This window comes from Manis javanica, chromosome 1 (assembly GCF_040802235.1).
Source record: "Manis javanica isolate MJ-LG chromosome 1, MJ_LKY, whole genome shotgun sequence".
NCBI lineage: Eukaryota > Metazoa > Chordata > Mammalia > Pholidota > Manidae > Manis > Manis javanica.
Genome location: NC_133156.1, coordinates 26,570,691 through 26,598,666, shown reverse-complemented (window position 1 = coordinate 26,598,666; position 27,976 = coordinate 26,570,691). Strand labels below are relative to the sequence as shown.

Here is a 27,976-nt window from a genome sequence, read left to right as displayed (position 1 = left end):
AAGTTTAGTATTATTCCTTTTGACAGTGCTTTCCAGGTAAATATATATCAGGTAAATAAGCCAAATTAGTCAAATATTTTCTTGATGAAGAGAAGAAATTCTACTGATATGTTCCAGGGGCCCTCTGGAAAATATCAGAGTTAATCGAGAGGTAAAAATACCTTTTTAAATTTTGGTTATGGGAAGCTGTCAAAAGTTTTTAAGGCACTTGCCTAAATAGAATTATAGTTATTAAATAACACTTATTATTTAACTGGAATGATAATAAGAAAGTTTAAAAGCGAATGCAGAAGGTTACATAGTTGTTAACAACACTTAGCTTAGTCTTTTTAATATTAAGATCTTATTTTCTTAAATAACTTGGCAAACTTTAAGAATTTTGGTTACCACAAAAATTCTCAGGCTGTTTGCAGATATATACATTGTTATAGATTAATACAGTATTATTATTAAAAGGTTTATTTGCTACACTTGTTTACTTATTTTTAGCAACTATGCTAAATTACTTATAAAACTTTCACCACACATCAAAGTCAAGCTTTTCTTTAAGTATTTTCTTGGAATATTTAACAGGTAACATCAACTTAAATGACTTTAAGTAAACTTTGGCAGCTAATAACTATAAAGACATGTCCATTTCAGTTAAGCTTAAATTAGCATTAATGCATAATATTTTTTAATTAGATTTTCTGGAAGTTTTAGAATGCCCAATTTTCACAAGCGCATGTTTTTAAATCAATTTTATTAATACCCTCCGGAGGTGGAAAATATATATATTTTTTTACACACTTAGTCACACAAACATACAGACCGAGACATAATGACTACAGTTAGTAACACTCTTCATACAAATACATATACACAGACAAACTGACATAAAGATTTGAGTTTCTAATACTCAATGGTCTTCTTTCTTCTTAGTTTATTTGATGAAAAGTACTTCAGTTTTCAAGAATACACTCTAAAGGCAAGCAGTTTACATAACTGGGTTAAGGTTTAGACAGCCCCAGACTAACAGGGCCGATGGAGGCTCTGAACTGATAGGGACTATGTGTGTCTAGGGGGCTGGAAATGAAATGCAAGTACAATTCTAGCTCCAGTCATTTAAAGCCAGGCTGTATTGCAGAAGATAAATTTCTTCTATCTCAGGGAGTTTAGTTTAAGACTTCTCAATTCTCAAAGACAGTGATGAACTTAATAAATAGAATAGATGTTCACTAAAACAATTCAGAAAACTAGCTCTACATTGTAGCAGTTCATGGAACTCTTGACTATCCTCTTCCCTTGTGGCAAAATATATTTAGCTGCATAACATTATATTGCATACTTCTTTCAGGGGCCAAGCCTCTCTAATCAGAGTTTGTACTGGGGCCAGGTTTGTGTGCAGAAGGTAAGATACTTCTTTTTAGAGTTTAGGGATCGAATTGCTCTCAGTTAGTTTTCCTAGTTTTTTCTGCCTGAGCTATTGTCATTCCTCAAGAGGCCCCTGCCTGTCTGATAAATCCAGGGACTGTGTGACTTTTCGCTACTAGAGCCCTGATCTGAGTCACAAGCTTGTTTGGCTTCCCTGGGGCTGCTGAGGAGGTTTTGGGATGTAAGTTATGTGAGTCAATTTGGAGAGCTCTTGATCTAAATCACGGACGGCCTGCAGGAGTTGAATTTGCTCTTTTCTGTTTTTGACCATGTGCCTGAGGACTGAGAGGTCATTTGTCATATGCAGACGCTCGCGGGAGAGAGTTGATGAGGCAGGGAACACTTGGTCAAGGACAGGGAAATGATAAGGTGGTGGTGGGAGGAAGGGAGGCAGGCTTACAGGTGGGCTTATAGTTGGAGGGCGGGACGTAGTGGCAGGGATGGGCGGGGCCGCATGAACAATAGCAGGGCTTTTTGATGGCCAGTCAGAATTATTATGGCACGCTGCCCCTTCCTCTAGCGTGGCCTCATCAGCGGGACTAAGGGGCTCATCAGGGTTTAAGTCGATGAGAATAGGGTAAATACTTGGGGGAGAAATAACAGGATCGGCAGAACTATCAAGGGGAGGGGACGGAGAAAGAGGCTCAATTGTTGGCAAGGGCGGGAGCTCGCTTGGGTCCTGGGAGGGGTTTGTAACAGGATCTGAAGGGTGTGTTTTAAAAGAAGGGGAAGCTGGCCGGGAGGTTTCGGAAGGGGGATGGGAGCGGGATTTTTGCTAGGGAGGTAGTAGCGGAGCCTTTAGGAGGGAGGTGCCACCAGGCTTTAAGGGCTGCGTTTTGGACTTGAGCTAAATGGCCTGGGGGGAAGGCTGCTTGGGCTTCATTTGTTTCATAGGGGCTTCGCCCAAGCAGTTTATCTCTTGTCCATGCGCGTGAAGTTTTACTTTCACTATTGCGCTGCGCAATCTCACAGCAATTTTCTACAAAGTCAGTGCGCCATAAAACATACTCTCCTCCTGACAAGGCGGCTCGAGCTAGGGAAAGCCAGTCATTAGGAGTCAACCACCGGTCACTCAGGCTTTCAATTAAGGCTAATGTAAAAGGAGCTGTGGGGCCATAATTGGTAACAGCTGTTTTTAAGTCTTTTAAGTGTTTAAGGTTAAGGCGGCAGTATTTCTGGGCTTTAGCTGGTTTTTCTATACGATCACCAGACTCTTCCAACATTTATGATTGATAGTGCCTTCGAGGGGAAACCAGGGGCAAGTCTCATGAATAAAGGAAAAAAATACCTAAGGTCTTTTCTTTTAACCCTAATTCCTCGTGTCCTGAGGGACTCCTTGAGTCCAGTAAGGAAGACTTCATGGGAGTTCAGAGAGTTGCCCATCACTATGGCCGCAACCCTTGCACTGTAAAAATTTGAATCCTTTCCTCCAATTTAGCTGCAATTACATCAATGTCCTGAAACACTGGAGCCACTCTCGTCAGCTCAGACGAGCCCTTGTTTACGTAGGACAGTCGGCAGGTACAATCCGCCTGCTCGGACCCTCTAGGGCAGGGACTCTGGAGTTGGAGTCCCCCGGGTATGCCTTCGAGGTGAACGACCGTTAGCCCAAAGTAAACACAAGGTTTTCAGAGAGGAACAACTAGTGAACAAAACAAGGAATAAATCGCGGCAGCAAACTGGAGGGAAGTGATAAGATCAAATGGACTGCTGAACACCCAAGAGGTTGTCTGGAATCTTGCTTGGGGAATTCGTCTACTCACCTCTCAAGGATCTGTGTTACGGACGGGTGAGCCGCAGTGATCCTTCTCCATGCAGAGTCGACATCAGGTCAATACCCGTGCGGTGACTCAAATGAATGCCTGGCCAGGGCTTCCGAGCAGACGTTTCAGCAGGAGTCCCGGGGGGCCCCACGTTGGGCGCCAGTTGTCCCGACCCGCGGGATTAACGTGGAGTGTAGCCGGAGACGCCTGCAGAAATGAACAAGCAAGGGACACAAAGAACGACCAGCAAGACAGGGTGTCTGATCAAGCTGGCTGGTAGTTCTATTTTTAAATTTTTGAGGAAACCACCCACCCACCGGAGTGTATTCCATAGTGGTTACACCAGTTAACTTTCCCACCAACAGTGTATGACGGCTCCCTTTTCTCCACATCTTTGCCAATGCTTGTTATTTCTTGTCTTTTGAATAGTGGCCATTTTGATTGGTGTGAGGTGGTATGTCCTTGTTGCTTTGATTTGCATTTCCCCAATGATGAGAGTGATGTTGAGCATCTTTTCATGTGCCAATTGGCCATCTGTATGTCTTTGGAAAAATGTCTGTTCAGGCCCTCTGCTCATTTTTTAATTAGGTTTTTGGTTTTTCTTCTTTGATAATGAATTTTGAGTTTTTAAATATATTTTGGATATTAACCCCTTATCAGATACATCATTTGCATTATATCCCATTTAGTAGGTTGCCATTTTGTTTTGTTGATGGTTGCCTTTGGTGAGCAGAAGCCTTTTAGTTTGATGTAGTCCCACCTGTTTATTTTTGCCTTTATTATCTTTGCCTTAGAGGACAGGTACAAAAAAATAATCACTAAGATAAATGTCAGAGAGCTTACTCCTCATGTTTTTTTCCAGGAGTTTGATTTCAGGTCTTAAATTTAAGTCTTGATTTTATTTTGAGTTTATTTTTGTGTATGGTGTAAGAAAGTGGACCAGTTTCATTCTTTTGCATGTAGCTGTCCATTTTCACAGTGCCCTTTACTGAAGAGATTGTCCTTTTCCCATTGTGCATCCTTGCCTCCTCTTGTCATAGATTAATTGACCATATAAGTGTGGGTTTATTTCTGGGCTCTCTATTCGTTCCCTTAATCTGTGCTCTCTTGTGTTACTACCATACTGTTTTATTATAGCTTTGTAGTGTAGTTTGAAATCTGGTAGTGTGGTAACCTCTGTCCTAAGATTACTCTGGTTATTTAGGGTCTTAGGTTTGGGATTTCTTATCAAGTATTTAACCTATCAATGAATTGCATTAAGTACCTTGGGGGAAGTATAAAGTATATCAAAACTTATTTAGAGATCAGTCATAAATTGATAGAAATTCAGGCTTGTTTTAAGTAACAGAATTTCATTGATTAATATGCAGTAGATGTGTGTAATCAGATCATAAATGTGTGGGTATATATATCTTAGGCTTTTCCTGCAACCAGAATAGAAATGTGTTTGACAGGGATAAAAATTAATATTTAATTGTTGTGGTTTGACACCCTTAATACTAATTAATATTAATGGTCAATATTCAATGCTTAAAGGATATTCTCAAATGTTTTCAGGATGTAATGATGGATTAACCACATTACTTAACCTGGGTTGCTCGTCACCCTATCCAATTGGAATTTCAGGGGAAAAACATCTGCAGCTTCAACAAACATTACCGTGATTTATGTAGAAGTTGTAGAACTGCTATTCTAAATCATAACCAATGTCTTTTTCTCTATAATTTCCTGTGTTTTTATTTATTATGAGAGACTTTTTTGAAGTTAAAAGCCATACAAAACAAAGTTTATGTACCTTCTTAACCATTTTTATGCATACTGTATAGTAGTGTCACCTATGCACATAGTTGTGTAACAACAGATCTGTAGAATTTTTCATCTTAGAAAATCAAAACTGTACATATTGAGGAATTCCCCCTTAGCCCTCTCTCTACAACCTGTTAAGAGTTTCGTGATGTGTGATAGGGAAATGTAATAGTTTTGGGATTCTGAGAAATAATGGTTTGATCAATTTTGATGGATTTGCTTATTAGAGTTTGGCAAATCTCACTGCAGTTAAAATCTGCTCATTTAGTACTTTTGTAAAAAGTCTTGTTTTGATACTCAGATATATAATTCTTAGATCTTTTAGGAGGGAGGGAATCCTTTGGGGTTCTGGTCTCTATAGGTAATAAATATTTGGGAATTTCTTGCCAAATCAGTGGAGGCAGATTGATACTTCTCAATTTTTCTGTGAAAGCAATGACTTGGAAGAACATTTAGAGGAACCTGTAGCTGAACCAGAGCCTGATCCTGAACCAGAGCCAGAGCAAGAGCCCATAGGTGAAATCCAAGAGGAAAAGTCTGAGCCAGTATTGGAAGAAGCTGCCCCTGAGGACGCTCAGAAGAGTTCTTCTCCAGCACCTGCAGACATAGCTCAGACAGTACAGGAAGAATTGAGGGTATGTGACATGTCTTCATTTTTATTCTATTTCTTGTTTTAAAAAATCCTCCTCCTCCTTTACTGTTGTTACATTGACTTTTGTAGATGCATTTTCATTTGATCAGAGAAATTTCTTAAATATTGAGCCTGACTCAGATAAGTAAGATGCATATTATTTTAAAAATCAAAAGTAACTTTTTTCACCTTTAAGGAAATTTGAATAGCTTATCAACCAGAAATTTCCAGTGCTGTTTTATCACCATATCAACAGCCCTCATCTGTGTAATACTTCATCCTTCATATTACAAATCATTACATACTAGTTACAACGGTGATAATAATCTGTCTTTAAAAGTATGTCATGGCACAATAGACTTTACCCTGCCTGTTTCTATGAAACCTAACTGATCATAACTTCATAGTAGAAGTAAAAACAAACTGCTGAAATTACAACTACTTTTCTAATTGGAATACCTGATTTCAAAAGTTGGAGAACTTTCAGTTACTCCTAAATCACATTAGGATAATGATAACAACTCAAAGAATCTTTACATTGGGTGCTCTGTGAAGGAATATGCTTTAGTGCTGTGTTTATGGGGCCAGGGTTCTTTTAATTTCATTTATCAAGTGCCTATGTGCTAGGCATTGTTATAAGTACAGGAACTGTTGGTAAAACAGATAAGGTTCTTGGTTCTCTGGCTGTTATTACGTAAGTAGGAAAGAGAAACGGTGAAATGACTTTAGCTTGCAGGTAAAAAAGAAGGCCTAGATTGACAAAGGATGACCAAGTGGGTGGCTATTATAGTAGTTCTGGAGAGAGATTATGGTATCTTGGGTTAGGGTTGTAGTGGACATGGAGAGAAGATAATTAAGAGGTAAATAAAAATATGGTGATTTGGATGTGGGTTGAAAAGGTGTTCAAGATAATTCTAAAGATGAGGTAGTTGGGTCAGTGTTTGTACCATAGACTGGCGGAATCACTGGATGAACTGGTTTTGGAGGAGAGAATATTCTTTGATGCATGAACTTGAAATTGAGTGAAAGTAGCTTAGACTCTAAACTTATAATAATTTGCTGATACTTGATGAGTCATGCTAAGGACATTTAGTACTAAATTGTAGGTAAGGAGAAAAAAGGCACCTCAAGATAACTTGTAAACTCTACCGTGCTTATGAAAATGTGATTCATGTATTAGGTACAAGAAATCAAGAGCTAGTAGCTTTTATATTATTTTGGTAAATGGTTTAATCAATCAGTGTTGGTGTTGTTACCTCAGACATTTTCTTGGGCATCTGTGACCAGTAAGAACCTTCCACCCAGTGGAGCTGTTCCAGTTACCGGGATACCACCACATGTTGTTAAAGTACCAGCTTCACAGGTGAGTTTCTAATTAAGCTTGTATATTAGGCATATTTACTTGTGTTTTGTATAATGTGGTTTCTGAGGTTTAGAGAATATATAAACTGGTACATAGGGCAGAGGAGAAGAGTACAAGGTAGTTTTTAATTTTTGTGCATGTGTGTGAGAAAATGTCATTTTGTAGTTTAACCTTACATTAGCTAAGAAACTTCAAGAAAAAGGTGAGCTTGTTACACAAAAGTTAACATACATTTTTCAGCCTCGTCCAGAACCTAAGCCTGAATCTCAGATTCCACCACAGAGGCCTCAGAGGGATCAAAGAGTACGAGAACAACGAATAAACATTCCTCCCCAGAGGGGACCTAGACCAAGTAAGAGCTCAAGGGTGACTTCCCTAGTTTGGGGGATTTTGAGGTGAGAGCGTATTTTGGGGGATTTCATTAATACTTGTGTACTTAAATTTATTTTGTGGAGTTGATAGAATTACCTGTATTTAGACTTGAAAATTACTGAATGGAATAGTCACTGAAAGGTGTCTTTCTGTCTTTCACTGCTGTTTTTATTTCTTCTTAATTTAAGTTCGTGAGGCTGGTGAGCAAGGTGATGAACCCCGCAGAATTGTGAGACACCCTGACAGTCATCAGCTGTTCATTGGCAACCTGCCTCATGAGGTGGACAAATCAGAGCTTAAAGATTTTTTTCAAAGTAGGTTACTGAATTTAAACACTAGATTCATCTAAGGCAGTGCTTTGCAATAAAAATAGATGGGCCGCAAATGTTTAAACAATTTTTATTTTTTATTGAAGGATTGTTGATATACAATCTATATTGTTTTCAAGTGTATAATACAGCAGTTCAGCAGTTACATATATTAATCCTCACTCTCCACTAGTGTGGTTACTATGTGTCAACATAGAAAGATGTTCTTGAATCATTGTATTCTCTGTGTTTACTACTGTCCTCATGACCAGCTTGTATTATGCTTGGGAATTTTTTGTGTCCCTTTATCCTCCTCACCCTCCTCCTTCACCTACCCTAACCCCTCCCCCATGGTAACCACTAGTCACTTCTCAATACCTATAAGTCTATTGCTCTTCCATTCATTCTGTTTTGCTTGGCACAAATCTGATTTTAAGTTTTCAAGTAGTTACATTTTTAAAAGTAAAAAGAAACTGGAGAATTCTAAAACATCATTTCAGAAAGTAAAAAAATACATGAGGTATTTTTCATTTTTTGCACTAAGTCTTTGAAATCTAGTGCCTATATCACACAACATAAGGCATGTCTTACTACAGACGAGCCACGTTTCAAGTGGTTGGTAGCCATTTGTGAGTAGTGACTGTCATATTGGACAGTGTGCATGTATTATTTAAGGGAAATGTTCTAAAAAGAACATTACTTGAGGATCTGTCTTTCTCTTACAGGTTATGGGAATGTAGTGGAGTTGCGCATTAACAGTGGTGGGAAATTGCCCAATTTTGGTTTTGTTGTGTTTGATGATTCTGAGCCTGTTCAGAAGGTCCTTAGCAACAGGGTAAGCAGGTTTTCACTTTTATTTATTTTTTAAACTAACAGTGCATTTTGACTCTTAGAATGTGTGTTCATCCTTATAACTGTGTCTTCTTGTTGATAAAGTACAATTTATTCTAACATGTTTGTATAATATAGTTTATCACATTCATCATTATTATCAAAAGACCTGTCTGGGAGTTCAGGAAAAAAACTTCTCTCTAAAAAACTTAGGATTTGAGTAAGTGATGAAAATTGAATAACTAATAGTTAACAGTGCACTGAGATCTATGTGAATTTCTTTTCTTGGTGGTAGTTTCTGGTGTAGAAGATGAAATTCAATGTTACTTTTAGCTAAGATAAATTAAGAGCCAGTTTGCTTAGAGCAGTCTTAATTATCTGGGTATAACTGAGGAGTTTCTCCTTCTCTAAGTTGGGTTTGAAGTCATCCTATCTGGAACCACCCTTACCAACAGTGTTCATACAAGTACTTTCTCATAATAGAGGGATTTGTAGAATTGGAATCTTAACTGCTGTGTAGTTCTTAGGGAACTCACCTTCCCCCACATCTTTGATTAGTAAAACTACTTTCTGTAATAGTAGTAGTAGTAGAACAAGAGTGCAAATATTGTTAATTTACTGAGATGGATGTAGGGTTTTTAAAGCCCTGCTTTAACCATTTTAAAGTGTACTATTAAGTGGTGTTTGCAGCTCTCACCTACCCAGTTAGAAAACATTTTCATCAAAAGCCAGCCCCTTAACCGGAAGCAGTCCCTCCCCATATCTTCTCTTCTTAGCCCCTGGCAACCATTAATCTACTTTCAGTCTTTGCAAATGAAAACTACACTTTCTGTAATAGAAACCTAGATCATGATTTCCCATAGGTTCTTCAGGACCTCTGGTGGTCTCCCAGATATTAATGGGTATACTGTGAAGTGTAATGTTGTGGTCATAACATTATATGAGCCTTACTCTGCAAGTGTGTATTGCCTTTCAGTCTGTTTGACTAGTATTTTTTTGAAGCATCTGCAAAACACAAAAGAGAACAGTGGCTTCCTTCGCTAAGATCACAGAATACTGAATCCAAAAATGTCCAGGAGGATTTGTGCTTAAATCCATCATTCAGCAATAAATGGATCCCATGGTCAACTTTTTTGGTGCAGTCTTGAATTCATACTTCCTCATAGGGACTAAATTCCCAGTGGGTCAAACGAGGCTAGATCTGATAACTGGCTTCCTTGTTAATTGTCCAAGACAGGGTTGTTTTCATTTACTTAATGCATGTGGGTAAGCCATAACATCTTTATGCGTAAATGATTTACGCATTTACCATTTCCTTAGTAAGGGCTGTATGTCTGCTACCTTCATTCAGAGTCCTTCTACCCTAGTGGTAACTCCTCAGACATGTCTTTCATAACTACCTTTTAAAACACCTTCGGTTTCAGTCTCTTTCCCTTTATTTTTAAGACTTTAATAATGGTTTTCTTTTTCTCATTGTATATAGAACATTGGCTGGAACAGTGCTTCAGATGTATGTGTGTGAAGTGATTGATATAGTGTGTTTATTTTTTTAAAACTATAATTATGTTAAATTTAACATTTATAAATATAAACTTGTTAATCAGAATTTAAAATATACATCAGAATTAGCTCAAAAGAGGCCTGTTGTATATTTTATTTTGTGGTGTTTTCTGTGTGCAGTTTTCCTCATGTACTTTCAGATCACTCATACTTCGGTCACTTCAAAAGTAGCTTGCCTTTCCCTGATTTCACTGCGCTAGTAGAAATCTACCATACTCCCTTCAGTGATTTTTTTATGGGTACAGAAACTTCTTAACAAGACTGATGACCATGGTGTGTGACATGTGATCAAAGTGTAGAGTGGTGCTTCAGAGCTTTTACTTCCCAGTCAGGATGCCTTCGTGTACATTCCTTTTCTTCACTCATTAGCACTGTAACCCAATGCAGTAAGTTCCTTAACCAACTTGGCCCTTAGTTTGTTGGTTTCTAAAATAGGCCTTACAATCCTGAGAAGGGTTATTGTGAAGACTGAATAAGATAATAAATGAAATACATTGAACACTTCATAGTATGATACATCTTAAAAAAATATTTCAGATAGAAAGCCAGTGAATGCCAGTGATAAGCATGGAATCCTGAGTAATGTTTTGTTTTCTCCTTCAGTGCTATTGGGCAAAAAGAAGGCCCAAGACCTGTTGTGGATGTGTATCGTTTTTTTCCTTCACTAAGGTTATATTAAGATTTTCCAAAATCCTCTTAAAGCAAATAGAATTTTGAAATGTTATATTTAGGTGAAATTAATGATGTTTTTGAAAGATATATATGTAGTTTGCATAAATACGTGCAGCACAATCTTTAATAGGTGCTGGCGGGGTTTTATTCTAAGCCTCCAAATCCATGGAGAAGGTGGCATTTTTTATATTCTATTTACATAATTCAATGGGAAGGTTAGATTTGTTTTAGTAAGTGCAGTGAGAGCTTGTGCTGTGTAAATTAACTTCCTTGAACTAGCCTGCATACCTAACCCCTCCTTTCTGTGTATGTGTTAATGGGAAAATTATGTGTTGAGAGTTCAAAACAAAAACTGAACTGTGAGAAAATAGCTGATTTGTAAGCTGCTGGTTCTTCATAATAGCTTTGTTTTATCTGTGATAGTCTGCTCACCTTGTCTAAGTCTGTCCACCTTAATTGTTACAGCCTATCATGTTCAGAGGTGAGGTTCGCCTGAATGTGGAAGAGAAGAAGACCAGAGCTGCCCGGGAAGGGGACCGTCGAGAAAACCGCCTGCGGGGACCTGGAGGCCCACGAGGTGGGCTGGGTGGTGGAATGAGAGGCCCTCCCCGTGGAGGCATGGTGCAGAAACCAGGATTTGGAGTGGGAAGGGGAATTGCTCCAAAGCAGTGAATTGCTCTTCACTGATCTATACGCAGCAGTACAAACGTTAGCTCCAGCGGTTTATATAAACTGCTATTATAAACTGCTTCAGTTTGTACAATTTTTGTGTTAACGGTGTGTGCTCCCTCCCTATCCCTTCCCTCTCCTGACCTTTTAGTCCTTCACTTCCAATTTTGTGGAATGATATTTTAGGAAAAATGAATTTTTAAAGAAGAAAAAAAAAAGACTGAATTTCCTTGCTTTACTTTTGCATATACAGACTGGATTTTTTTTAACAGCCGTTTTCCCAAAGGAATGTGTCTTGCTTATTACTGACGTGAAGTACAGGATTTGATATCTTGGAGGCAGGAAAAACCCAAATTGTCTCTTCTTTGAGTTATGACAAACTTCTGGTATGGAGAGATTGCCATTGGAAAAAATGACAAATTTTGATTCTCACTGATGTAGTTAAAAACTGAATAAATGGTGTTAGTGGAATTTTTCTTTTGTTATGTGATCACAAAGCAACTCTTAAAACCTATTGTTTTTACCATTGAAATTTAAATTGTGAGATAGGTTTTAAATGTGTAGAATGCAATGAACTTAATAGGTTTTTTTTTTGAAGTAGAGTTTCTTTCATGTTTAATTTGTATTTGCTGAAAAAAACAACAAAATCCCCAAAAACCAAAACCCCAAATCTGAATAACACAAAACCAGTGCAGAACTGTTGTGCCTTCTATTTATCTTTGATTCCAGTCTTGGCAATTGTTTAAAGAAAAAATAATAAAAAAACTAGGTTTGTTTTACCAGGCTCAGAGTATGTTGGGACGAAATCCCTCTTCCACCTTGTATACTGAAATTGAATCTCAACTGGAATGCCTTTGAAGACAGATGCTTCTGTAAGAGGTCCTTTGACCTAAATAGCTCAGCATTTGTAGTTTTTCAGTATCTGTTCAGAAGCCTAATCATACATAAGAAGGAATGTGACTTTAACATTGGACTTCACTGATGTGCTTGAGTGTCTGCTAGTTTTGTTTTCTTTAAATCATAGCCATGGTAAATTGTCTATTTTGTTAAAGTTGTCTTCTGTTGATGGGCATGCAGTGGGTGTTTCTTGGAAATGGCCAATTTTTATTAAAATTTCTGGAAGAAAATTAATCTGGCAATACAGATTAATGTTTGTTTTAAATAGTATGTTGTATTTTGAGTGCTGTGTGGGGTGGGTGAAGGTTTTGTGTACACATTTGTGAAGCAACCCTTGATATGATAACTTGTCATTACTAATTGAAGGGTGATGAGGTCAAATTTAACTTATTTTCTTAACAGTGTTCATCTTTAGGACTGTTTGAGTATAGTCTATGAGTAAGAAGAGGAAATGTTTTGGTGTTACTGGAAAACTAGGTTTGCTGAAGTCTTAAACTAAAATGAAGTCTAATGTTATTAGTTGGTCCCCAGTACCTCAGATAATTGAGAATTTGCAACATCTCTTTCACAAAAAGAAACTTAAATAACTTGAGTCACATAGCTATTTTTGGGTCAGTTTAAGTAACTTTGGTGTAACCATTTGACCCAGACCAGTGGTAATGGGAAGAAATTCAGCTTGTGCTTTTGTAGCTTATATTAAGCTTGTGATGGAAAGAAACTTAGCTTGAGTTTTTTAAGTTTGAGTTACAGTAAGATCATAAATCATGGGTAACTTAGAAGTCACTTTTCGCAAGTGAATACACATTTCAAAATAGGCGTTCTGTGTACTCAGAGATTTAATGGCACTAACTAAATAATAGTGGTTCTCAATCTGGGGCTGTTATATCCTAGAGTACCTTTGGGAAGGTATGAGATTTGGGAGGGTGGTAGCTGAGTCTGGCATTTAGTGGGTGGGGTCCAGCTATGCCAAAGTTAAGTAACAGTGAAGTGACCCCATTGAGAATGTGGACAGTCCCTGTTCCTATAGTGCATTGGAGGTGGGGCAGTGGGTTAGGACAACGAAGGTGAAGGCTCATTCCTTTGAAATACAGCCTCAGATAAACAAACAGATTGATTATTAACTGGAAATCTTTTCCAGGAATTACAGTAACATCTACTGGAAGTAATGACACTTTATTTGTACCAATTGTACGGTTTTTTTAAAAAAGAAAATTGGAGACGCAGTAGCATTAGGTGCTGCTTTTAACTTGTAGGGAACTACTGCATACTTTCCGAAAACAAAACGTTGCCTCAGTAATTTCAAGTCATCAGAATGAGATGATTATGGAGTTTTGAATAGCATTGGACTTTGTAAATAGGGTTTAGTATTAACACTATTAAGAACCCTGTTATCGTAGTTTACATTACTGTTGATAAACTAAACACCCTAGAGATACATGTTTTCACAAGTAGAAAAATAAGTTAGGGCAAGATTTTCCATAGGCAGCCCCAGCTCATCACATTCAATCTTTTTTAGGTTTTAAAATAAAATTTTATCTGTAAATATGGCCCAATGTACAGTTCTTTTCTACTGAACTTAAAACCTTCGCCCATGTGTATTAAATTAGCTAAGTGGGATTACATTGGCTCATTGGGGTTTAGTCTTCACCTGTGTTGAAATTAAATAAGGTCTTGGGCCTTACAGTAGTACTTTTGTTTGCTTTTATGGTGAAGTTGGACTTGTGTATTCTTGTGTTCTCAATCTTTGAGCAATTGCTGGGGAGCAGGAAGTAGATAATCTAAAAATAATTATTTGGCCTTGGAAGAGTAGGTTATAACCACAGTGTTAGTTGAATTGCACTTTAGTTTTAGCAGCTTTCACAACTATGCTGTGGATTGATAGATGCTGTTTTTCCCAAAGTAATAGATGAAGAAATGGCATAAAACAGATGACAGGGCCTCCAAGGATCCATTGTAGCCAGGAGCAGATTGGCCTCCAAAACATGCTTTTTCTTTAGAACGATTAATGTCTTATCTGTTGACTTTTGAATGACATACTAAGGGACTAGGACATGACCATAACAAATTACTGCAGTATAGAGAGACTGGAGTCTAAAACATTCAGACCAAGGTTAGCATTACTGTTCTCTATTTCCTTAAGGGTCAACAAGTAAACACTGATTTTGTGTGGCTTGCTTTGATTTGCAGAATACATGGTAACAGTAATAATGACTTGTTCTTAGATTATTTTCTCATCTGTGTAATACTACATGTACAGTTGAAATTTGGATATGGAACATAACAATGTTTTTATTATAGCATAATGCAGGTGAGTTTATAGCGGTTTTGTGTTGTGCTTCTAACTGCCATCCTTTGATACTCTTTCATCTCCTTGAAAACCCTTGTAGAATTTAATGATTTAGTGGAAAATGTGGCACTTTATAGAAAGCAGTTTGTTAGAATCTAAATGGAAATAATCTTTATATGAGGTTTAAATTTGTAGACCATAGTTTATGCTGAGTGGCTTATTTCCTTTAAGTAAATGGTTACATTTGTCAAATCTGCTGATCTAAAGATACCCTTTATATTAAAGTTTTATTTTTGTGCTACTTAGAATCTCTGCAGGAACCACATACAAATGAGGTAATTGATGAACTTTGGGTTCAGCAATTTTCAACCTTATAAAAGAAGCAATTTCAACATTTATTTGAATCAGGTTTTAGCTAGCTGCTTATTATATCAACAATGGACAATGGGCATTTAGAGGGAGTCTTCTACACATGTTCTAGAAACCTTAAAGAATGTGTTAGAAACAGAAAAGTTTTGTGTTAGGGTGAGGCTGTAGGTTAACTTTGCTAGACAAGTAAGGGCCATGTGGTACTAGATAATTGGGTTTCTGGTTTTGAGGTGGTAATACCTTTGGGAATTGTATTTACTGTGATAACAGGTTCTGGGGACCATAGGCAGGCTTGTGAACTCTTACTAGACTTAAAGGAGACATGATGGCACATGTAAGATAAAACTTTGTTACATTCTTTTTAGTGGATATGTATCTAGCTCGAGATAATACTGAAATTAGACTGCTTTGCTTTAAAATGCTTTCCTGAAACAGTCTCTCAGAATGGCCATAATAATCATAAAAGTTGATCAGAGGTGGCTTAAATTCCTTAATTGGTTTTGGTTTTGATTATGCTTATGTATTAGCTTAGAATCAAGGTTGTTCTCTTTTTCATTATATGACTTGTTTTGAGAGCCTTGGACAATCTCCCCTCCTCCAGTTTCCACTTGAACCTGGTAGCTTTTTTCTTTCCCTTTGAGAGGAAAATAGTATTGGAAAGCATTTCTACGGTCAACTCCCATGAACCATGTGACCTGGTCTGTGACAAATCCATGTGTGTTCAGTACTTTGAAGTGTAGCCAGTATCATGGATTGCTAAGGGACTTGCATCTATCCAATGTGTCTTAGTTTTTTAACAAAGCAAGGTAAGGGAAGTTTACCAGATACTAACTATTGAATTACTTAAGCAAGTATTTATTTTTCAGAAAGCCACTTAGGGGAAGTTTGCCTTTATTTTTGATAGCGATTAGAGGGACAATTATATCTCATTTAATCTGGATATAAACAGTTACAACTGTTGCTCTAATTAACCACTTTGATTACAAAAACCTCAGGCTTTATTACATGTCATCTGTTTGATTTCAGATTTGATAAAAATTCTTAAATGTTTTTATGAAGAGTGTATGACCACTGATTTGGTCCTTTAAAATGAAGAATTGTACAGAGAACCTGGCATAAAGAAGTATGGGAGAAGAAGAGGACTTGGTTCTTTAAAGATTCAGTGCACACTTAAGTAGATTGTATAGAACACATCATGTTAAAAAGCAAATACATATAGGTAGATGTTAGATTTTGAAGAATAGTGGGGTAGATGTGGAACTTGGTTGGTGGGATAGGATTTATTTGGAAAAAATTCATTTAAGGTAAATACCAGAATATCTCCTTAAAGTTCTTCCCATTCTGATTGTTACCACAAGAAACAGGAGAGACTCCCAGAATTCTTTGAATTGTGGAATGTTAAAGCTGGAAAGGACTAAGGTGATTTGTACGACCTCTTCATTTCTCAAGGTAGATGGCTCAGAGACTTGATTAGTACAGAGTCCTAGATTGGCTTGTCGAAATAAATGGGCCCTTCCAGGGATCACCAATCTGCCCCAGCTTTGCTGTAGGAAACCAGAGCTGTTAAACGTCCCAGATGTGGGGAGAAAAGAGAAGGAGCCACAGTTTATATGCTTATCCAGTTGCTTCTATAACACGGTTTCCATACCCAGGTTTTCTCTATTATCTTAGAACTGTCTTCATGCCCAATTCTACCAGGGCCTTTGTCTAAGGACATTAACTTGTGCTCCCCTCAGGGATGGGTTTACTACTAGCTGTCAGAAAGCTATTGGGTATCCTAATGTGTTAATAGCTGAAACTCAGCTGTAATTTTCTCCTAAATCCTTCAGCATTTTGCATTCTGTACATTGTGGTGCTTTTTCCACCTTGTATTGTTGTAACTGTAAGCTCCTAAGGGGCGGCAATTTGGTCTTAGGCATGTATCCTGTTGAGTGCCTGGCAGTACCGTGTATGTATCGGGGTCCTAATCTTCCTTTGCAGTAATTTCATTATTCACGGAAGTGATGTTCCAGCTGTGCTGAACTATTTAAGGTTCCTCTAATAAGCCAGGCATTGCTGATTCCATGGCTTCAAGTGCCTTCTCTCTCCCTTGAAGGTAGACTTGCATCTTCACTCCCTCTCCCCACTCCTCTCTCTTGCCATTGAAGTTATTTTTCCAAGACCCAATTGAAGAGCTGTTTTCTTCCCCTAAGAAAAAAGATTGGCAGCAAGAGTAAGGAACCCCTTTTTGGGTTTGATCTGGCCAAAATTTGAAGTGAGGAATAAATTCATTCTCATTTACTTCCCACTTCTCATCCACGTTGTCCTTCCTGTTTGTTGCAACCTTCGTTTTTTAAAATAGGTGTTCTACAGCACACCGTTCTCCTAGCTCATAACCTTCCCCTTCAGCCTAGAGTTAGAATGACAGGTTATCTGTTTTACTACCTATTAGACCATAAGCTCCTAGAGGACAAGGACCATGGGACTGATCCCCTGTATTCCACCAGGGAGCACAGTGACTTGAAGGTCAGAGTCCTTAAGGATGACTCATTAGGTTGAATAACGGCATGCTTAAAAATAGAACTTAATAAATTTTAGGTGCTATTACATTTAATAGTGAGGAGATGGGTGGGAAATTTGAAGGCTGGGCAGAGAAGGAAGTCACTGGATGTTTTGAGGTACTTCTGTCCCTGGTCTGGGTAGTTAGCCCTTTCTTTGATTGTGCCCAGTATATTATCCCAAGCACTTTGTTTTATGCAGAAGAATTTTATGTGTCAATTTTAGTTTTCTTAATGCAAACCTACTCCGTTCATACCATCACCCATGCCACAAGTCATCTGCTTTTTTCTTACTCCACATACAGTCTCCAGTAAGTCCTGTCAGCTCTACCTCAGCAGTCTCTCACATCTTCCTCCTCACCTAGATAATTTCAGTGGCCTCTCAGACTCCTTTACCTCTTAGACCCCCAGCCTCCTTTATGTACAATATTAGATTCATCTTACCGAAACATAGCTCTGATCGTGTATTCCATGTTATGTGTTCTGTCTCCCCTGTTAGATTGTAAGCTCCTTCTGGGCAGGTTCTGTGTCTTGAGTCATCTTTGTATCTCCCATAGTACCTATCAATAAATACTTACTGAATGAACAACAGAAAGCCTTGTCTTAAATGAAATGTTTTTCCAGGTTATATGTATTCCCTCTGGGGTGATTGCAAGACTTCCAAAGCTCTCTTACATATAAAGTTGGTTAAATAGTCACAAATGAGTTAACCACAGAAAAAATTTCAGAAAACTTTTAATTTTTTTCCATTGGAATAAGCATGTATGTGTATATGGATGGTTCAATAAATATATTTTATATACAAGTATCACTGAAATTGTACATCTTTGAACTGCAGAAATAGATTTTTTTTTGTACAAGCCAAAAAGTAACTGCCATAACTTCTAAGACTTCATGCAGAAAACAGAAGGGTAAGGGTTGAAAGGGAATTGGTTGTTCAAGGTTTAAGAGTTCAGTAAGAAGTAAAAATGTTAACATTAAGGAAGCGATTGCTTAACACGCTGCTTAAGGTAGTAGCCAGACAAATCCTTAAATGCAGCATTAAGGCCTACCAAGTTTATACATATATACAAAGAAATTTCCATACAAAAGACACGTTTTCTTCTGGGAAAGAATGAGGAGCTTTGTGAGAATTCTGACCCAATTTTCCAGGCCAATTGTTTAAGATGTCCACAGGCTACTTAGAAATCTCTTCTGCTTTGGCTGTCAGTTGTTACTATCTGGGCTTGTGACTTTTCTGGTGTCATATAGTAAGTATGAATCATCTTGAACCTCTTTCATCATGGGTACTCAAGCACTTTGTAGCTTAACTAATTCACACTGCCCAGTCCAGCATATTTTTCACATTTTGTCCCAAAAGTACTGGAATCACAGAACCGTAACTTGGAGTTGCTGACCTGTAACAGACTCTCCCAGTCAGTTGCTGGCACTGTGACCTAAGAATGACATGGTGCCCTACTTTGTTCTTTGGGGTTAAAATTTGAATAGTTAACTGTAATAAAACAAATTGTGAGGTTTCAGGTAACATCTGGAGCTGTTCAAATTTTTTAGCCCATGTCTCATGTCACATTTTGAACTACCTTTTTGGAAGAAGGAATGTAGAATCATTTAATGAATTTAATGTGGGATTTGCTCTTTTGCCTAAACATCAAATCCTGCATCTTTTACGACAAAGGGGTAGGTCTTGTGCAAATACCTAAATGGTTAAAATGTGGAAAACCTGAAGGGCAGGTCCTTTGGAGTGACTTCCTGTTAAGCTGAAGTCATTTGCTTTGGCAAAGGGTAAGACTGGAGATTGTACACTGGTTATATTGGTAGAAACTGGCTCATCTTTGCTGATGAATTTTAAGTGAAAAAAATTGAAAATTTATGAAATATAAATTACATAGTTAAAATACACTTTTCCCCAGTAGTTGACTTTGAGCCTTTATATGATGTTACAATTCATTTGGAATGTTTTAAATCAATCTGACACTGTCCTAGCTATATGAATTGGGTATCACTAATAGTACTGTTACCCTCAGTTCTCCATGGGCCAGTTTCCAAGTATGGCTCCAATGTGTTCACACAGCTAGGGCAGCAAGATTTGGTCTCCCATGGGTTCCCTGGGCCAGTCAACTTTGAGAATGAGGTTTCAGGAAATGGCCTGTTGTGGGAAAGAGGACCAAATAATGTGTGATTTGGAAGCACTTCAGTATGTTTGAACACTTAAGTAGTGACCAGTCAGTGTCCTTCACAATCATGCACCAACCATTCTTAACCCAAAATGACACTTGGTTACTTACATTGCAGAAGTTTGCCTTGGTTTTAGATAAAAGAGTTTAGCCAACAGGTCACCTGTGATGTTGATTCAAACAGACATGGACATCCTTTGGCAATCTGACACACAGAGCTTAAAAGTACTAAGGGTTTGGTTTTGGTTGCTTTGTCGTTCCCTTTGTACATTTCAATTCTAATTACAACAGTTGAAGATACGTTCTGTCCAGGTTTTCAAACTGATTGGGAGTCTGGCTGACGTCACTGCTGTGTTTGTCTTGAAAGTAGAAAGTGTCTGTGGGGCTGTCTTTGAGAAAGCTACACTGTTGTTTGTGTAACATATATACATGAAACACATTTGGTAGGCATTTTATCTATGTCCAATATACTTAAGGAGCAAGATGCATCCCTTTGGGTTTTAATTCATTCGTCTCATTTTAACTATTGCTAGTGTCAAAAATACGGTGGGATTAAATATTGGAAGACTGAACCATTAAAATGTGAAATAGTTTTGAATGCCTGAAATGTGCTGTAGGAACATTCAGTTTTTTAGTCTCTTACAATTATTCAGGCTAAATGGCATGTTGAGCGTGGTACACCTTTAAATGAGGTAGAGATCTAAGGAAAAATTGAGTTTAGTAAACTACTTGATACGTTACTACCACTTTTTAAGAAAGATTTGGAGCAATCTGATTTACTAGGATAAGTAATACCACTTTTCCAGAACATTCTAAACAATTAAGAAAGGTAAATTGTTCTGAATGAAACTCTTCTCTTTACATCTAGTAATGACTTCATTAAAAACCAGTTACATTTTGCCTCTTTTCCCTATTCATATTTGGCTTCTGCTCCCCTTTCCCTTTTTCACTTTATCAGTACGATTTCATGCTTTGAATGGAGAGATGTTCTCTAAGGTTGGGAGAAGTCCCTTTTAGGCAGAGCTGAGAATTGAAAAGTGCATGCTAGGCAGTACTTGCAGGTCAGCTCTATTTGATACTTCAGAGCCACAAAAGGTAATAGTATTTGGATCACAAGTTCTCTCAGAAATACCTGCATTGTACCAAGTATTGGCTTGATATTTGACAAAAGATAAAACTAGAAGTACTTCCTCAGAATCACTAGAATAGTAAGCTCAGTGTAGAACCATGACTTTACTTTTATTATCCCTATTCTAGTATCTCCCTAGCATAAGCTACTTGCTTAATACTTGTTGGGCTGAATTAATGCCCTTGAAGACCAGAAGTTCTAGGAGTTCCTATACTGACATGGAGAAGATAAGTTCCCCCAAAAAACAGGAAAATTTGAGTTAGGCTGGAAGTGCCAGCTCTTAGAAAGGAGATGAAATGTGCTGCTCTGCTCACAAAATAAAATCCTATCAGTTGGTCTTTGAGAACTGCCATACCTGACTTCTGACCCCCTTATTCCGCTTTTAAGGTTACAATAGATACCAAATCTATCCAAACATGCTGACTATTCATTATGCTTTGGCCAAATGGATAATCACTGTACCTTGTATTATACCCTTTGTTTTTTACCTCCATGTTTTTACTCATGTTTTCCCCTCAGCTGGAATACTCTTTCCACATGTGTCAAAATCTCATCTATCTTCAAAGAACTACTGCTCAAATGGCCCTTAAACCTTGAAATGATCCATGGTTTATTTTCTGTCCACCCCATGCTGTCTGCCCACACCACTGTCTCTATTACATATTTCTTGCTTTCCACATTAGTAATATTTCAATACTTCTATTGTTCCTCCTTTAAGAAAAGAGGCTGTGTTTTTTCCTAATGCCCTGTTGTCATTGTACATTGCCTTGCCATATAGTAGATTTAGTAAGTAGTAGGTGGAAGTTAAAAACAAAGATGATAAAAAAACTGGAAAGAGCATATTCTAGTCCTGGCTATGACACTTAACTTTTGAGACCTCCTCTACTTCCAACTTGAACCTTGAAAGGCTAGGCTGTTTTCTCCAGACTGCGATGTTTTGAAAAATTGTTAAGTGCATCTACATAGCGGTCACCTGGACACCCCCTGAATCTCACTTGAAGCCACTAAATAGGGTCCATTCAGCATGCCACTTTGCTCACCAGCATCTAGAACTATACACAGAAGGAACTGCCCTAGCAGGCAGAGCAGTAACAAAGACATTCCTGCCATCACTGCTGTAGTTCAGGGCCTGGAAGGCCAAGCTTCTTGGATGAGGCCAAGTGGGCCCTACGGAGTGTAAGTAGAGGCTGTGTCCCATGAACTGGTCTGGTTGGTTTGTATATAACAAGTTATCTAGACGATTGCAAGTCAGGAACCAAAGACTTGGAGACAAGCAGCAGCTTCTAGTTACAAAATAATGTTTATGGGGGAGGGGTATATCCATGTACTTCCCTGTAATTCCATTTTCCCACTTCATTTCCAGAGCTGGTGTGGTAGTAAAGCACCATTAGAAGGCCCTTTACTGGAACATTGATCAGGCTGCCACGTTTAATAGTCAGTCATAATGGGTATATAAAGAGGTGTTTCTCTTTACCTGAACACCTACTTGGGGGAAGTGGTTACCTGTGTTTAACCCTTTGAAAGGTGGGTGAGACCATAATTAGAATCCAAATACTAGACTGCTATGGATAACCTTTTTTAGAGTCTAAGCTCAATTACTGCATTCTCCAAGATACTGTGGATTGTTCCTTTGACTGAACTCTTGCCTTTGCCTGTTCTGTTACCACACCTTCCCTTGAATTAGTTATTCATAACCATATCACGTCTTACCACACGGTCAGTTCAGTAGTTAGGGATGCTGCTTATCTTTGGCTCCTCTTCCTTGTGCACTGTTTGTACTAGGTTCTTAGTTGAACGAATGTTTTACAGGGATCCTAGACTGAAGACTTTCAGAAAAGGTCTAGTCCTTACCATTGATTCTGGCCAGATGCACACCATTCCTAGCACATGATGATCTCATGCAGAATCACAAACACTCTCCCCCTAGTGCCACCTATTCCCACCCTACCCTGTTTACTCATTTTACTCTTACACATTCTACAGCCAGAAAATGGCCCCATATCAACTCCAAATCCTTCATGCACCAAAAACTGGATTAGTAGGCTCTGAACCTTTTACAGTGGGCTGCTGGATTTAGATTGTTTATTACCAGGTTCCAAGAAGTAGGTGGCCAAGGATGTCTTGTTTAGTTGTTGAACAAAAAGGTTTGATTTCCAGTCTAGTACAGGATAATATTCCTTGACATTTAGCAGATTATAGGAAGTTAACTTTTAGTGTATACTGGACTGTACCTAGGCAAAAGGGTCCATATTTTTACCCCAGTGTGGTATTCATTTACATTAACATGATCTAATAAATGTCTCATCTATATACTGCTTTTTAATGACTAAACTACCATATTATTTACTTGATTTTATACTTAGTTTGGGATGATAGAGCTTTTTACATGTGGGTGACTAAGGTCACAGAGTGAAATAATTTACTGAAGGTTAAAAACAGTTAAGCTGAAGAGTTAAATACATGTCATACCGCCAAAACTCAGCTTCCCGTCATCTGTGGAATCATGTCCAATCTTTGGCAAGGCTTTGAGTTGGGCTAACAAATTAAAGACTGTTTCTGAGTCTGTTTCTCACCTATAAAATGAGAAAAAAGATTTGTCCATTGTGGGAATTAAAGTATATAAAGTGTATGTCAGACAGTAGATGCTCAATAGCAATACTGTGATAGTCAACAATCATTCGTCATCTGTTACTAGTCAGTCCATCCACATGTGGTGACAACTAAGAGGAGTGATTGTAGTGCCTTCTATTAGTACTCAAATGAGAAAGAGGTGGTAAGGGAATTCAGGATGAGAACTGAGAGGTCTTTCAGTGCACGTGCAGACACTGAGGCAAGCATGAGGTGGTTCTCTGGAGAAGAAGTCTTTGGGGCTTCCCTGGATTGGCAGCTGTGTCATTGTATTTGGCTTGCTGGGAGCCGGCCTCTGTTCGTAGGGAAGCTTTTAGATGACCTCTTCTGGCAAACAGAAATGGTAAGGATTTCAGTGAGGTTGAGATAATGAGAATGTTTTACAGTTTATGTGGGTGGAATTAACATTCATTATGCATTTTATCTAGACAGTGGACCTGTGGTATCCCTCAATACAAAAAGAAACCAAGGTTCAGAGAGAGAATGGTCTTGCCTCAGGATCATGTGCCTATGATCGTATGTCAGCCTTTTAACTCCAAACTAGTGACCTTTCCTCTGCACTAAGGAAGAACTACAAATAGGTTTAGAGAGGAGAGCTGAGAGGATGAGGAGTGGGACCCCTTAAAACCATGTAGAGTCTGGGGGGAAGTCCTTGTTTTTTTTTTTTTCTGCAACTAAAAGACAGCTGGAGAAGAGGCTTTAACAACACAGCAAAAGCACTTCATAGCTGGGAAAACCCTTCAAGCCTAACTGATTCAGTACACCTATTTTACAGATGGGCATACTGAAGCTCCCAGGAAATGGGAAAAGGTGAAAGAATTTTAGAGTGACAGCTTCTACATTAACTACCTGCATTATACAATTACCATTTCACTGATTTATTTGATCACACATCTATCCATCCTAGAGGCCTTTACTATCCCTGATTTTAATCTTTCGGGGCAAAGAAGGAAGTGGCTATGTGGTGATGGGGGGCAAGGGTTGGAAGTGGTTTGCAATATGATTTCTATTTTATTATCCTATGAAAAATCTAAAATTGTTCTGTAAGTTACTAATTTTTAACCTTGGGAACAAGAAAAAAGTTTCAATCTGCAATACTCTCATTAATTCCAGGGCCAGATGAAGGTGGAGTGAAGAACATTTGTCATAATGTTATCCTATAAACATTCGGAAGAGATTCCATTGATACAAAGCATAAATATGTCCCTGTTGGGAAAGACAGGAGCAGTGTTTTCTGATAATAAGGAGTGTTTGTTGGAGCTACAGGAGAGTGGAAGCAGCTTCAAAAACATCATTGCCAGGGTGAGGTTTTGTTTGGAGGTTGGGGAGAGGGGTGTGGAGAGAGCTGGCTCGACTCTGGCTACACCTGCTGTGATATTTTTTCTTTTTATTAGTATAGGCTAGCTAATGGTATGGATTTATGGGAACCTTCCCAGTAGTCTGGAGCAGTCCCACTTTTTCTGCCTGTGACTGCAGCTGGAGTAGCAGGGACAAACAGGAAAACATTCTTATATCTTGCTGGAAGTTTTCTTGTTATGATTAAATTGTGTGGTGGGGGGATATAGGCTGGTAGGGTATTTGGAGTTGGAGTTACTTCTCTGGGTTTTTTTCCACATGTTCTGCTCTGATGTGTTTCTCTTTGATTCTTACAGAGGCTCTGGCAGAGAAAATTCAAACCCCTGCCATGGGAAATGGGTTACAGCCTTCACAGGACATACATGCTAAAATACCAGAGTGGAATGTTGTCCTGATGTTTGATGGGATTCTCAGGTGAGAAGCTAGTGCTAGAGGCAAGTCCATCAGTGCTGTGAAATACCTTGAGGTTCATGGCCAAAAAATTAAGATTGTAATCTGAAGGGCTAAGACATCTCCTCTTTGTTAACTTATCTGTACCTGCCTTCCAGAAGGCCTGGCATTGTGCTTGAAGCTTGACAGTGAAATGGGGAAACAGTGACACCTTTTATAACATATGGTGTGCCCATTTTTCTTTCACGCATCAATGTGTCTGCAGTTTGGCTTTGAAAAATCTTCAACTCCCTCTTTCTACAGGGGACTGAGCAGGACAGGATGGGTGACAAAGCTTCCCTGTGTTTCCATGGTGAGCCTGAGGCAGGCCAGAACAAGGACCCACTTCCCATTGACCTGTGCCCACTTCAGAAGCAGGTGTGTTTAAATAGGATCCTGGGTTTCTGAAGTTGCATAAGGAAAGAGTTGAATCTGTACAAAGGCAGGCTAAGAACAAGGCATTGCAGGGAACTGTGAACAGGGCAAGTGTGGGGATGGGAGAGTCATTATGCTTGGAATCCATATGCAGCCAGCAACTGTCTTCCATCCCCACATCAGGTCGCTGGTCCTGCTCTCTAGCTGGTGAATGGCCTCGTGTAGGATGTGGTTTTCATCACTGGGCTCTCTGAAGGGTGCATTTTTGCCTCGCCATTCTCGACTTCTCGACCAATGTTCCAGGAAATTTTCTGGAGCAGAAATTAAAAAATGCATGGGCAAGAGGAGGGATGGAAATTGCAGCCTTAAAACAAATGAGATGGGAGCCACTAACTTGTGTTCTAGCCTACTCCCATACCCCACCCAGCTCCTGGTGGGGTTTGGTCTTGCCAGAGGAGATGCACGAACTGACGAAACAGAGGAAATGCTGACAGGGAGGAGGCAGGAGGGGAGAGCAGAAGAGGGAGAAGTAATGACCTGAGTACTAGCTGGAGAAGGCTTAATGATCCTAAAAATTATTGGACAGTAATTTCAACTTTGTAACTCATTTTGCTGTTCCAGAGAATGATAAAGCACCTTAATTACTGCTTTAAGTAACTGCATGGCTCCATCAAACAGCATGAAATAGCACCCACGTATGAGCGAACCTATCCCCTGCCTTTGCTATCTTTACAGCCTGAGAAATCCTTAAGGAAGCAGCGGGATAGTCATTTGGTAGACGTGTCATCTAGTCTGGGCCCTCAGAAAGCTGGATTACTCAGGCCTGGGAGAAATTTGTACAGAGCACCCTTGTCCTTAATAGTCTGAGATCTTCAGTTGGGGCAGTCAGAAAAATGTCACTGGATTCACCCTCTTCACATTGGATGGAGGTGGGGAGGGAAGCATTTCAAAATTTTTTAAAGTTCTTTATTTCTACAATAATTTCAACCTATCCAAGAAGTGCTCCCTGTCCATTGGTATTTCGGGATATGAGCCCAAAGCCTTTCCAACATGCTTTTCTGTTTACACCCATACAGACAGTAAAAGCCAGCCAGCTCTCTCAAAGCATGGCGAATTTCTTCCCTCCTTCCATTGGTCAGGAGAAGTGCCTGTTTGCCTGCAGAGAGCTGTGGGAAAATAAGAGGGTTCTCAATTCAAATTTCTGGAGTTGGTTTCTGAGAGGGGGCTTATTGGAGGGAAAAAGGCTGAATTGTATTTTAACCTATTTCCTGCCTGCCTATTTAGAGAATTTTGCTCTGATTGGTTCACGTATTAAAAATGTCTTATGTCAGTGACTGGAGGTCCATTCACCGTTTCTCAACACTCCTTACCACTCCACTTAACAGCGCTGCACTCAGAGAGCAAGCTTTCTAGTCAGTCTGAGAAACAGCCCACAGACAAAGCCCGATCTTGCCTGCCTCCTCAGAGTTGGGATAGAGGGTGGGTACCATGTACAAAAGGTGTTTGTTGAATAAATCCTATACCTTCCAGTGTAGTATTCATAGACCCTGGGCTGGGCTTCCAGTCAGACTGGGGAATAGCTGCAAATCTCAGATCTCGACCCGAGTCCTAAAGCTGGTACAGATGAGCCCTCTGCTTGCCAGCTTCTACTAAGGGGGCATTATGGCAGGCATGGTGATGCCTCAGCTCCCTCCAATTTCAGTGTGTGGCAATTAACTAAGGAATCTGATTTTCACAAAAGACTAACTTATTGGTGATGGTTCCAGTTTAGCTGGGGCACCAATCTACTTTGCAGTCTAATATCATGGGGCCTCAAAAAACACCATCTGTTTTTAATGCTTATAAACATGCATACTTTGAAGGAAAGGAACCATTTCCTTTCATATTTATTTTCTCTATAGTATGAAAAAAATAGCCTGTGAAAAATATTGATAAGCCTCTTAGAGTGATACATTCCTTATTTACTGACAACTTAGAAGAAGAAATAGTTTCAATCAAGTGAACTTTTATCTTTCTAGACTTTAAACAAAATTAACACTAAATTTACATACACACACACATCCTTTCCTTTCTATGCATGCCTGTCCTTGGTCACTTCCAATAGCCTAAGCCGAGAATAGACTCTTGAATGCTCGAAAGGACCAGAGGGCGGCAGAGCTGGTTGATCCATTTATTTTGGCTGCTCTTGAAACAAAGAGATTCTTTTGCAAATAGATGAGAAATTATTGATATTACTATCTGTCTGCTTCATTGATATCTAAGCAAAGTTGGTATCTAAATTTGGCTCCTAGGAATGGTTGCAGTTTTGGAGGTGGATAAAATCCCCAGTGTTCAGTTCTCCTTCTGTGCATAAATACTGGTCTGTACATGTAAAGGATTTGAAATCCAGTAAGCCATTCATGACACC

General features: G+C 38.8%; 1 protein-coding gene across 5 annotated transcripts in view; it reads left to right on the top strand.

Annotated features, from left to right (window-relative positions):
* G3BP1 (G3BP stress granule assembly factor 1) overlaps positions 1 to 18,286 on the top strand; it is a 43,901-nt gene extending 25,615 nt beyond the window's left edge. For all 5 annotated transcript variants that reach the window (XM_073230390.1, XM_073230388.1, XM_073230392.1 and 2 more), the window contains 6 exons: positions 5,416 to 5,617; positions 6,875 to 6,976; positions 7,217 to 7,328; positions 7,537 to 7,662; positions 8,382 to 8,491; positions 11,185 to 18,286. In XM_073230390.1, coding sequence (XP_073086491.1) covers positions 5,416 to 5,617; positions 6,875 to 6,976; positions 7,217 to 7,328; positions 7,537 to 7,662; positions 8,382 to 8,491; positions 11,185 to 11,391 — 859 coding nt within the window. In that variant the 3' untranslated portion in view covers positions 11,392 to 18,286. The remainder of the gene's footprint in view (positions 1 to 5,415; positions 5,618 to 6,874; positions 6,977 to 7,216; positions 7,329 to 7,536; positions 7,663 to 8,381; positions 8,492 to 11,184) is intronic.
* Positions 18,287 to 27,976: the final 9,690 nt, after the last annotated feature.